Source organism: Phaethon lepturus, unplaced genomic scaffold (genome assembly GCF_000687285.1).
Source record: "Phaethon lepturus isolate BGI_N335 unplaced genomic scaffold, ASM68728v1 scaffold29915, whole genome shotgun sequence".
Taxonomy (NCBI): Eukaryota; Metazoa; Chordata; class Aves; order Phaethontiformes; family Phaethontidae; genus Phaethon; species Phaethon lepturus.
Genome location: NW_010541765.1, coordinates 6,321 through 18,692, shown reverse-complemented (window position 1 = coordinate 18,692; position 12,372 = coordinate 6,321). Strand labels below are relative to the sequence as shown.

Below are 12,372 nucleotides of genomic sequence, written 5' to 3'. Positions count from 1 at the left end.
ATATTGTACTATGTAGCACAAAAAACTTTATTTTGATTGCATTTCACAGTTCTTTCATAGCCAGGAGTTTCATTACAGAAATTTTCATACCACTATACTTGCAAAAAGGTATACATGCCTTTTTATCCCATTACACTTGTTCCATAAAACCATTTTCCATTATCCAGCTCATGGATAGCTCATGACTTTCCTCTAAGCAGGAAAGTCCTACCTGCCACACAATTGTCATGAACTAGGTAGAACACGACAGAGTTTCAACATCAGTATTTACAAAATTAAGACACTTTAAACTGCAAAAGAGAAAAAGAAAAAAAAAAGGGGTAGTGACGGAAAAATTATTTTCTACCTTGACTGTTAGGTTCTTAAGCTGCCAGTATTTAACATTAATGTCTCTGTATTTCAAGGTCATGACTGCAACAGTTCTGCTATTTGTGGATAACAGTGCAAGATTATCTGCCTTTCACCAGTTCAGGCACTCCACCTACACTTATTCACAGACTTGATTTTTTTTTTTTTTTTAAATGTTTAAAAGGTTAGAATCCACCCTTCCGAGGTATAATGGGCAAAAGCAAAAGTGCATGTTTTAACTGAAATTAAACTACTCTTTTCTTGATTCAAATAAAAAAGTTAGCTCCAGCAGTACATTCACTGCTGGAATGTAGTGAATTCCAGCATTTGAATGGAATTCCAATTCTGAAATTGGAATTTCTTTACACCAATTCAAATTCCAATTCCAAGAACTGGAATTCTTAACACCTCCAACTTCATAGACACCCACAAATTATTTTTGTAAACAGCAAATTACTGAACATAGTACAACGCTCTATGAAAGAGAAAAAGAATGCACACAGTCAGCACTTTCCTTTTTGACTAGAAAATGAAAATATCAAACAGCAAATAAGCTGGAATTAAAAAGCAATCAAATCTGGACCCCAAGTGGGGTATGGGTTATGATGCCACATAACTGTACTTGACTCTTAAAACCAACCATGCACTAAGGAAAATTCTTGAAAGTTGTTATGCAGAGTCTTGGCAACCTGATTTGGGACATGAAAGTTATTTGCACTACAGCACCATGGGCAGTAAAGAAAACTGGTATCACAGTTCGATTTCAACACCACATCCAAACAAAAAGAGGATGCTACATCTGAGTAAACATGGATGGAAATTTCACCTGCCATCCCGAAGTTAAGCTGTGGCATTTCTTCACTTTTCGTTACTTTCTTCGGGCTTGGTAAGTCCTTTGCAGCGTCTGATGCAAAGGCCCATAGCTTTTTCCTGTTTGTAACAGTGGAGGCCTGGGTTTTTACAGGTTTGTTCGTTGTGGGGCACCACTTGTACCCCGGATTCGCCTTCATAAATGCATCCTTGTACTAGAAGGGAAAAGGAAAATTACCAGTCATGACATTATACTATACACAGGGCAACAGAGTGCACTGCATGTAAGAGGATTTAATGCAGTAAATAATCCTTAAATATCTTTATTTTTTTAACAGTTTAATCACATGCTTAAGAGTCTGACCGGCAACACAATCTATTAAGAAGAAATATTAAGGTAAGTATAGCTGTATTTAAAAAAGTGGAGTTTCTCTTTCCTCTCCCAAGGGTTTATTACCCAGAGCAGGCTGAAGTTCTGATCCTGCAAACTGCTCCCCAGTGCTTGTATGCTCACTCTGGGAAACAGACACAGCTATTTGAATTCTTTTGCAGGTACAGTCTTTATTTACTTTCTAGTTTGAATGAAATGAAAACATACATTTAGCAAGAAATGCAGCATGATGCTCCTTACCTTGCACTCATTTTTCTGTAATAGTTCTGTATTTTAGAATATTTGAGTATATGCTTTCTCAAACCACGCACCAAAAATAAACTACTACCAGTATCATCTCATTTTCAGTAACTTCTGATATATCATCAGAGTATTCCTTCCAAAATGTACCATGCTGCATGGCTGCAAAAAATAAACTGGGACCATTTAAAACTTTCTTTGGCCTTGAGCACACATCTCAGTTGTTTGCTATATTCTTGGTAAGAGGCAGCAAAACGAACAACAAACAAACAGAGTACAGATGGGGGGGTGAGGGAAAAGGTCTGGATCCTACACGGCTTGGGGGGTAGGGGAAAGGATGGGGACCTTTTTAATACACAAAATGCAACAGTGACGTTTTCCACCTATCTTGCTGACCAGACCAAAACCAAGATTTCTGAATGTTAACGGCAATCAAAAGAGCACATTTCAGTATTTTAAATGTGTTGCTGTGCAAGGTGGAGAACAGGAGAATCAGAGGAACATGTCATGCATTCCAGCTGCAAATGTTTGCCTAACAACTGATAGGGGCGTACAGCACTGGCTGCTCGGGGAGCCTACCCAGTACGTACCAGTGCTGACTGCAGGGAGAAGGAACCCACTACCTCCTCAGGCACTAGGTAGCTCTCGATGGCAGCAAACAGCCAGAAGAGCAGTTTTATCCTGAAGTACATGGCCGGGCAGCTGCAGGAAGTTTCTTCTGTGATTACACATGTTCCCACCCACCCGGCTGTCATCAGACCTGGTCACGGCAGAGAGAAGCACCTATGTTTCATGCACATGCCTCCAGAGAAACACAGGTAGCAGAGGAAAAAAAGATCCCTTGGGTATCAAATACAGAAATAGCACTGAAAACCCTCTGATAAGAGTCACGACAGTGTTTTCCCAGATCAATAAACAGCATGCCTTACGGCAGGATCACCATCACGTGTATTGCTTACTTTCATTTCCATCTTAATCTATCAGCTGGCACTTGCTACCTCCAGACTATAGCAAGGATAAAAACAATTCAGTTTACAAGAAGCACAGCACTCTCTGAACCGGCTGTGTGAAGTCCTGTATTTATAGAAATGGCTATAAATAATAAAAATCTGCAGGGACCGGTGACCCACATACACACTGTATTTTCTGAATAGGGTATATATATTAAATCTGCAAACTAAGGACTGCGACACTTCTCACCTCGCCCATTTTCCCTGTCCCTTGGTTTGGTTTGGGAGCTCAGTACACCACAAAAACAGCCTGGTGGAGGGAAGGGAAGGGGAGGGGGTAAGGGAAGAGGCAGAAAGGAAATACAGAGAGAAGCAGCTTTGCCTTCCATTGTTAAAGCCACAGCCCACTCACAGATCATGTTTCCTGCCTGCAGAGTAAAAAGCACAGAATCACTAGCAGTGAGGTACATAAGCTCTTCGTATCAGCACTGCTGCTTTGAGTAATTGAATTATTCTGTGGAGTAATTTGACAAGCAGACAAGCTGCCCATCAAATGAGAACCGAACGTATGCCATTTGCGAGTCAGGCAGCAGTAAGCTTTTAATCAGTTTCCAACAAGAGCAATTCAAGTGAGGTGGTGTATTAATGGATTTTTTCCTCTGCAAAGCCAAGAAGTGAACATTAACTGCACTCTCTGAAGGGGAGGGAGCAAACTGAGGGAGGACAACTCATCAGCCCCTTTCACAGTCTCAACACTCAAGATAAAAAAGAAAATGTAAGAAGTTCAACAAGGGCCAAGAAGTAGTTTTTTAAAATGCATACAGGGGTCTGATACAAATCTCAGAAAGACTTTCAGTATTGATTTTTGTGACTACTAGACCAAGGCCTAAAGTGAAATGATAGATTCTGCTTGCCAGGTCATAAGAAGATAACTTAAATAAGCTACACAGTAATGAGAAAATGCCAAGGGCAATAGTGGAGCTTACTGGTTTCCTCCATTCAACCAACTGTGCAGTAAACCAGCTTAACACAACCAGTCTAAGGATGTCTCTAAAGTCACTTGGGGGGGAAAAAAAAAAAAGGTTAAGAGGCTAAGTCCTTAACCTGTAATGCAAAGATACCACCTTGGTTCCCACATGTGAGTGGCAGAGATGGCCTGGCAGGGTCATATCCTAAAGTTCCAGGTAAGATAAAAAAAGCTCAGGAGATGTTTGTGGGATCAGTCTGATGTATCATTTCTGTTTTGTGAAAGCCTGGGGAAGGATGCATTCTGCGGTGGGACTGGTGCCACTTCAGAGCCAAGGTTAAAAAAGGCGCTTGCCTCAGTGCAGCTCCCTGAGTTACTTTCATCACCAAATAAAAAAAGATTTGCTTTTTCCAGCGCGGGGTGAACAGGAGCTCACAAGTGGATTCCAGCCACATCTCAGGGTAGCAGTTAGCACGTGCTTAGCTTTAAACGTATGCTTAAATCCCACCAACTGGCTATTAAATGTCACATGAATCCTGGAGATTTAACAACAGCAACAAAAAAATCCCCAGAAAATACTACGCTCCGGTTTTCACTCCTGAGGGACGCAGGGTTCACATTACACGTTACCGTCCATACGTCACTCAGTGAACCTGCCAGACTCCAGCTGGGAAGCCAGAACATTTGTCCTCTCCTACCCCGATGGGGCTGCCAAAGCAGTGGCACGGCAGGGACAGCAAGCTCCCAGTCAGGCTGCCTGTACCTGCGAAACCACTGGCCGAGCAGTCACGGGGAGAAGTGTTCAGCTCTGCCACTGAACGGCAGCAGCCCAGGTTTATCAGGCTGCTCCCTGCAAGAATCAATCCTGATTGTCTGGATCTTGCCTATTAAAAAAACCTATTAGAAGCCGAAGTGTTTTATAGCAAGGGAAGAAGGGCTTGAACAATAATAATCTCACTGGATATTTTCCAAGGCAGCTGAATATTCCCAGCAAGCTCTGTAAGAGCTAACAGAAGAACACTACCCCTATTATTGTAGTAACTAAAAACACGGGAGCATATTTATCAGTGGCCAGAACTCACGTTCCCCTCAGTGAAGGGAAAAGCTAACTAACAGCAGGAACACTTGTGGTTCCACTTGGGAGTATTTATCAGCTACTGAGCTTAAATCCTCTAGAATGAAACTTTCGAACTTAAGTTGATCTACAAAACCTGTAGGATACAAATAGAAAGCCTGCTCCTAAAGAAAACACCAGCAAAAGCTGACACAGCATGAGGTCTCTGGGGCAGGTGTTGCTACAGGAGACCATAAACCACAAGACTGAAAACAGAGAGATCATGGGGACAGTTTTTCTAGGAAATTAAAGTACCCCAAGGTACAGAAAGGTACACAATAGGATTTTCCAAAAGTGCCTAAATGAACCACAGACCCGATTATCCTCTCAGTGGGGATCACAGATAGATGTCCAACCCAACAGAAACTCATAATGCCACTTCGCAAAATGTTTGGGTGCCTCACTGTCTTCCAAAATCCTATACCTTGCATATAGCTAGATACATGTAAGTAAATACGCCAATGCCTAGATTTGCATGCTGCTGAGGTAGTATCAGTTGCTGGTACTAAGCGGTTGAGAAACTGAAATGGGCTTCAAGCTTGATCTGAGCCAAGAGGTTTTGTAAATGCTGTCTTCAAGTAGTAAAAACATTCTCAAGACTGCAAAACAGCAGGGGTTGTAGCCACTGCAGTAGAGACCACTTCTGTCAGGCCCATTTGTATCTCTAGAAGAGTGATTCAGATGCTCAGGGTGCACAAGACATGTTGTGGGGGTAGCAGATATGACACAGGGTTCTTTGGGAGGTGTGTGCCCCGCCAGGGTAGCAGCCAGAGGCTATGCGGTGAAAACTGGAAGTCAAAGGGCACTGAAAAGCTACATTTAAGTAACAGAAGCTCATCCACTGTATTTTAAACCTTGATGAGTTTATACGTACAGGTACTCAAACAGAAGATTATTGGCACAATGGTAATTTTATGTCCCTCCAAAGGCGTTCACCTTCTTGACTTTTAAATGAGCTCTCCTTAGGAAAAAAAACCCACACATCAATAAATGGTTCGCACTAGAGTTGACATTAACATCTTTTTGACAGTCTCAGCAGTAAGCCTAACTACAAAAGCGAGTGCTAAAACAAAACAACCGATCCACACACAGAATAGGTCTGTTGGTGAAGAGGGCCCAAATATATTCAATAGCACATTATAGCTGCTAATTATCATTGTAACATACAATTGTTTAAAGAATAAAAATTATACATTATCTCTCTTCTACACATACTTGGGACTAGTTGTAATGATGTAAACTACTTAGATTTATTGTTTTGCTTTGACGTTGAATATGCAATTTGTTCTTCATGCCAAGAAAAATAAATAAATCACTACAGGAACAATGATTTCTGTAACAATATGATTAATAGTTTCAGATCTGTCACTTCTTCCAGAAGTTCTGCAATTATTTTCCTTCTTAATGAATGAGTTTCCTTCAGCAAGACAAAAGGCTAAGAAAAACAGTCACATCAGGTTTATTTCTTCCAAAAATTATTTCTTCATTTTCATCTTTCCTTCCTTTGTATCTGTACTGGACCTCCTAATAGCCCTTTTCCCATACATTTCAAGCAGCATTGCTAATTTATAGTGGGAATGCAGAACAAATCAGGAACGGCTGGACAAAGCTGAGACTCAAGTATTTCAACACTGTGTCACAGATGGGGAACTACAGAAGTACCACAGACCCTGCTTCAGAAAGGACCTGCCATGCAGAACACTTTGTTTTTCCTGTGGACCTTTCCATGCTTACACAAACCACTGAACAGCCAGACCATATACATCTGTGTTAACACTAGCACACAACTTCGGGTGACAGGGCAGGTACAGATAATAGCTTCCCCAGTCATTTCACAGCTATCTGTACTTGTAGTGCACTAGCATTACTCGACAAATGAGAGAGATTTTCTTCCTCCTCACTGTCCCTCTATTGTTTTCCCTCAGATTGAATTAAATGGTTACCTGCAAATCTACATCACACAGGTAATTACAGGGATCTGTTTTGGGGTGATATTATCAGCCTAAGTAACTGGCTGTGTCTCTCTCACTCCACTATCGATAACCTGCAGCCTCCTCGGGGCCAGCTTACCAAGCAAGCTATTGCTTAAAAAGCCTCGTTTAGATTTTAAGTTAATGCAAAGATACTTTGTGAAATATGGGGATAAATCTCCTTTCCTTGCTCCCAGTTAAAGGACTCTGATTATGTATTGCGCTCTGATTTGGGTATTAGACTCTGTCTCACCAAAGGTTGCTCCAGCAGAAACTGGTTAACAATACATAGGGAGAGTACTTGATGAAACACTAAATAATTTTTAAATTCTTTAGCATGAAAGGTAAAGAGGGACTACATTTGTTGACCATGCTTTTGGCTTGATCCACCTGTATTATAATAGCAACCAGAATTACCAATAGCAAATACACAGTTTGAGCTAAGTACCACTAGTCAGCTGACACTGAACTCCATGTTTTTGTTTTTAATGGCCACTATCCACACACTATCCACATGTTAATGCATGTGGGGGGAATCATCAGGTGATACCTATCAAAAAGTGCATATATTTGTACCAATGTACCAATGACTACTAGAGCCAAGTTAGTTTGCATACACAGACCAATTTCTTTTCATTCTGCTCCAAAGGACCAAGGGAATCAAAGCAAGAACAGCAGCTGCTCTGGGAACCATAATCCTACTGCAGAAGCTGAGGAACTCACAGAAAAAAAGACCCCACAGAGAAACAGAAGACAGACAAATACGTAATGAACTCCCTTTACACCCCTCATTCAGACAGAACATACCTCCTTGGCCATGTCAGTGTATTTCTGCTTTTCTTTTGGATCTAGAACAGCCCACCAATCTGCCAAGATTTTGGTTGCGCCACGATTATCGAGGCGAGGGTGTTCTTTTCGCACGAGAGAGCGATGGCGTTTGCAGAACAAAAGAAATGCATTCATTGGTCGGCGGGCTCGTTGCTCTGAGGACTCGTCATCTTCAGTTTCATCAGCATCCTGCTCTAACCCGTCAGCGCCAAGGAGTGGCACCTAGCAGAACCAAAAGGGAAGGTATGTAAACTCAGTTATCCAGGCTTCTCATGGAGACTGAGAGCCTATGCATGCTGTGTGAACAAGGGAGATGCACACAGATACACACAGCTGCCTCCAAAGGCCAACTGTTCCATCTAGAAGACTTGGAGTTCTACATCAAACCTCCTCACCTGACAGTCCAAGGTTCACTGATGTGCAAGATGTAAACTCTGACTTTGAAGTGGAACAGATTTCTAAGCTGAGGACCATTCTCTAGTAAGAGTCCTAAAAGGGCTGGAGGGAGGAGATCCTTCCTACATCCTTCCTACAACCTAGAAATCGTCTCAGTGGGATGAGGTCAGCAGAGCTACCTTGGACCACAATCACTCATGTTTGCAACTACAAAATGCATAGGAAGGGACGTGCATTGGTAACAGTTGTTCCCCTAACTCCTGCCATTCATTACTCAGCCTGTGAGCTGTGCTGCAGTGAAGCCACTGCACAGCTGCCCAGTCAGAGCCAGAGGGCAAATCTCAACAGAATACACTGCCAAAATGTACTCTCTATGCTCACAGACCAGTCTTATTGTTCCTGCAAGGGACATACCCCAGAAGACTAGTTCTGACTGAATGCAACCTATTACTGTACAAGACAGAAAACCATCTCCTACCTAACTGCATGTCCTGGTTTCAGCTGGCATAGAGTTAGTTTTCTTCACAGATGCTGGTGTGGGGCTGTGTTATGGATTTGGGATGAGGCAGTGTTGAGAACGTGCTGATGTTTTGGCTTGTTGCTAAGTAGTCAAGGACAGTCCAGCTTCTCGTGCTGGCCTGCTAGCAAGAAGGCTGGGGGTGCATGGGAAGCTGGGAGGGGACACAGCCAGGACAGCTGACCCAGGCTGGCCAAACAGATATTCCATAACATATGACGTCACGCTCAGTACATAAAGCTGGGACAAAGAAGAAGGAAGGGGTGGGGTGACGTTTGCAGTTATGGCATCTGTCTTCCCAAGAAACCATTATGTGTGATAGAGCCCTGCTATCTAGCAGTTGTGGTAGACACCGCAACACAGCTGTTTTATGCCATACTGCAGCAAGTGACCTGTAAGGTCAATAGAAAGCACTGTCAGAGCATCAGGTTCCTCCTTGTTGCTCCTCATTCTTGTCAAGGTCACCCTTCCTTATCATTATGTGGTTCAAGGCAGTCTCCTCAGCACTGACCTCTTCCTTCCTGCCTTAGCAAAGCATCAAGGAGATGCAGTTATGAACATTATCCACATGATGGAAACATCACATCTTCAAACCCCATCACCTCCCATTCCCCTTTTTTGTTACAGAGGATGAGTCTAACTGTACATTTGTGAGGTGCTATACTGTAGGATCCTTATGAAAAAGGGCAAGCCCAGCATCACTGAACAATACCAAAATACTAAGCGTCAAACAAGAAAGAGATTATTCCACTCTCAGTATTCTGGAGGATAAGTTGAATTTCACATACAAAGATAGTAAAAATTGTTGACAGACTTCTTCTTCTTTTTCTCTTTAATCTTTGTATTTTTTAAATTTTTTAAAAAATAAAAGTATTATCTTGGTATGTCCTCAAAGCCACCAGAAGCAGCTGTTAATCACAGGTTAACTTCATGTCTAAAAGAACAACTAAAAAACCCATGTCAAAATCCCACCTTGAGCAATCAAGACCAACATGTGTAATGTTATCAAAACAACCTTGTTTAAACTCTTACAGTTTAACTCTAAAAACCAGAGTTTCATCCAAGATTTTAAAACTGCGGTTGACAACTCGCTTTTTTTGTGTTATTTACTATTTACCTTCATAGGCTTATGGGCAGAGCATCACTTCTTTTAATTGGCTGAGTTTGTTCACAAAAGAGACCAGCAAGAAGCAAACAAAACAAAAACACAGCTAGGAAGAATCTGACCCACCATTAACCTTCTACAGTCAAACCATCCAATGAAGTCTACCTTATCAATATCCTCCTCTTCTTCTTCTTCCTCTTCCTCTTCAGAGAAGTCAAGGAGCTTCTTGGCAAGCAGGGGATGCCACTGAAGACACTTTCTTTTTGGTCGCTTCCCAGTTCCTTCTCCTTCTGTCGAATGATCCTTATTCCTACTACTGCCTTTCATTACTGTGACCTGTCATGCAAAAAGAGTTGTGAGTTCACAACAAACCCTTAAGCACAGGTGACTGTCACATAGATGCTTAAACCAGTGGCAAATACATGGGGCACTAATGCAAGACTCTCAGAAGTTTTCTGGAAAGGTAATAGAGTTTTATTCCAATTATCAACAACAGCATAGAGTATCTTTTCCAATCTTAACATTTCCACCTAATGCCCAGATTAACTGGCAGTATACAATTTAATAGCACAAAATAAGGACACTAGCCAGTCCAGTTCTCAAATGTGCTCCTGTCTGAAGGACAGCAGAAAAGTCCTCACACTTCACCGGTCAAGTGAATGAGAGACTCCACAGCTCTTCCACACCTGTGTCCACTGTAGTTTTTCATATTTTGCCACTGAAAATGTCAGGATATCCCTCTTTTTAGCAGTGGAACATATCGCTAGCCACTGATCTGTTAATCATGTGCTTACATATAGCAATGCTGATGAAGAACCGCATGACACTATGAGCTAGGATTTCCCAAGTGCCATTAAAAGGTACAATAGGGAAATCTGAATCCCTGTTTAAGAGAAATGAATTTTAATACATGAATTTGAAACAAACAACCAGAAGTAGTTACTCCAAAGTGCTCATCCACAAGAGCCCTTGCGCAGCAAACAAAACAAACCATCCGCTGAACCAAGCGCATGCAGAAGCTAAGTAATACTTACACACCTACCTTGTGTGTGTCCCCTCATCTAAAGAATACCTCAGAATGACGTCTCAGTAAAAATAAATGCTTAATGCATGCTAACTACCAATTTAAGGGATGGTTTAAAGATCTGCTACCCAAGTAAGTGGCAAATAAATAGATAAATAAATAAAACCAGCACATCACATCCAAGTATTGAAGCCCACACAAAGCAAGCACTGCCGGCACACAGTCCAGTTCCTGGTAGCCTTCTGTTTACACTGTGTAATGTCAATGGATAATCCTGACAGAAGCATGGCTGGCTTTCCAAGAACACAACACAAACATCAAACTGAAACTGGAGAGTGGTTAGGCAGCTAGCTCTTTAAAAAACTGACAAAAATTGATGACGTTTCAGAGGCACTTCTTGCCAGCAAGATAAAGAAGCTGGGCTAAGTCCTGGTGCTGCAGGTGAAGCTAGCAGAAGCTCTGTTGTTGACTCTCAGGAGAGGGGCATGAAAAGAGGTCGAGCCTTTTAACTGCAAGGCCACATCCCATTTTAGGATGCTGCTTTCTGCAGGATGCCTGCTACAGTACTAAAGTTTTCAGCCTACAGCTGCAGAAGAGAGAGCTGTGACACTTGCACTTACACACTGGTTGCCCAAGCCCTGGTGCCACTGTCAGGGTGAATGCCCCACCAGAACCTTCTCACTCAGCAGCTACAGCCCATACAGCTCCGGTCACATTCCTACATACCCCACCCATTTAGCAACCACTAATTCTGCTTTTAGCTGATCTCTTCCATTGTGTTTCTTGTTGGTTAACTCGCTGGCATTTTGGGACTATGCCCTTGTTTGCACCAGAAATATGTGTAAGCAGCCGCTTCCCCGGCAGTCTCCAACAGAAGAGAAAGCTGAAGGACCTTTAGACACTGCTTGCTGGAGGAAAAATCTGAACCATGAAGGAAGCAGGTTCAGAAATTTTAACCTACATTTTAAAGTGGCATTCTCCTGGATGCGTATTTAGATTTTGTTAGTTCCTCCCTGCTCGTCAGCAGCACCCGGCCCCCAGCAGTTAAGGATGCCCTGTAACTTCATAGCAGCTTGCCATTAAGCTCCATGCTTTGCTGTCCCCATCACACTTCTTCTACCGGAACCCCATTTAAAATTTGATTCCACAGCACCTGCTCCTCTGTTCATTTTCTGTAACCAACTCCTGCCTTTTCAGGAAGTATTATGTGGCACATAATCATGCACCATTTCACCTACATATTTGTCCGTGATTTGCAAAGTGGATCCAACTACACAGAAACAAACAACTTTGACTTTACAAGAACGTTAAAGTGTGGAAAATCAAGCTGCAATCCAGTATCATGAAATGCAAGTTTGACATTGTTTCTGTCCCACAGTGACGTCTGCCATGTACCACACTGCACCGTGCTCCCCATCTGTCTCTCCTCCTAAAGTGCTGAAGCACCGTTTCTTTTGTTTGGGGTATTTTCAGACGCAAATCAACAAAGGAGCTGAGTTACTGTTCAAGCAGGAACTTCAGCTCCTGCGGGTATTAGAGATTCGTTAAGTCTCAGTGTTTGTTAAATGACAGAGATCTGCCTATTACCGTAGTCAATAAAGTATGTGGTCTACTTCTGAGCACGGTAAATGTCCTACAAGTACAACGGGGAGTCAGCTACTCCAGCCCTTACCACTGACTTATCTAGGTGAGCTAATCCTATGGTTTCTGCC

At 42.3% G+C, this 12,372-nt stretch overlaps 1 protein-coding gene across 1 annotated transcript in view; it reads right to left on the bottom strand.

Moving 5' to 3' along the window:
- BBX (bobby sox homolog (Drosophila)) overlaps nucleotides 1–9,963 on the bottom strand; it is a 58,648-nt gene extending 48,685 nt beyond the window's left edge. Inside the window, exons 1-3 of the mRNA XM_010287825.1 lie at nucleotides 9,802–9,963; nucleotides 7,598–7,840; nucleotides 1,175–1,373 (exon numbers count right to left, since the gene is read on the bottom strand). Of these exons, the coding sequence (XP_010286127.1) occupies nucleotides 1,175–1,373; nucleotides 7,598–7,840; nucleotides 9,802–9,963 (604 nt within the window). The remainder of the gene's footprint in view (nucleotides 1–1,174; nucleotides 1,374–7,597; nucleotides 7,841–9,801) is intronic.
- Between the last annotated feature and the right edge of the window lie 2,409 nt (nucleotides 9,964–12,372).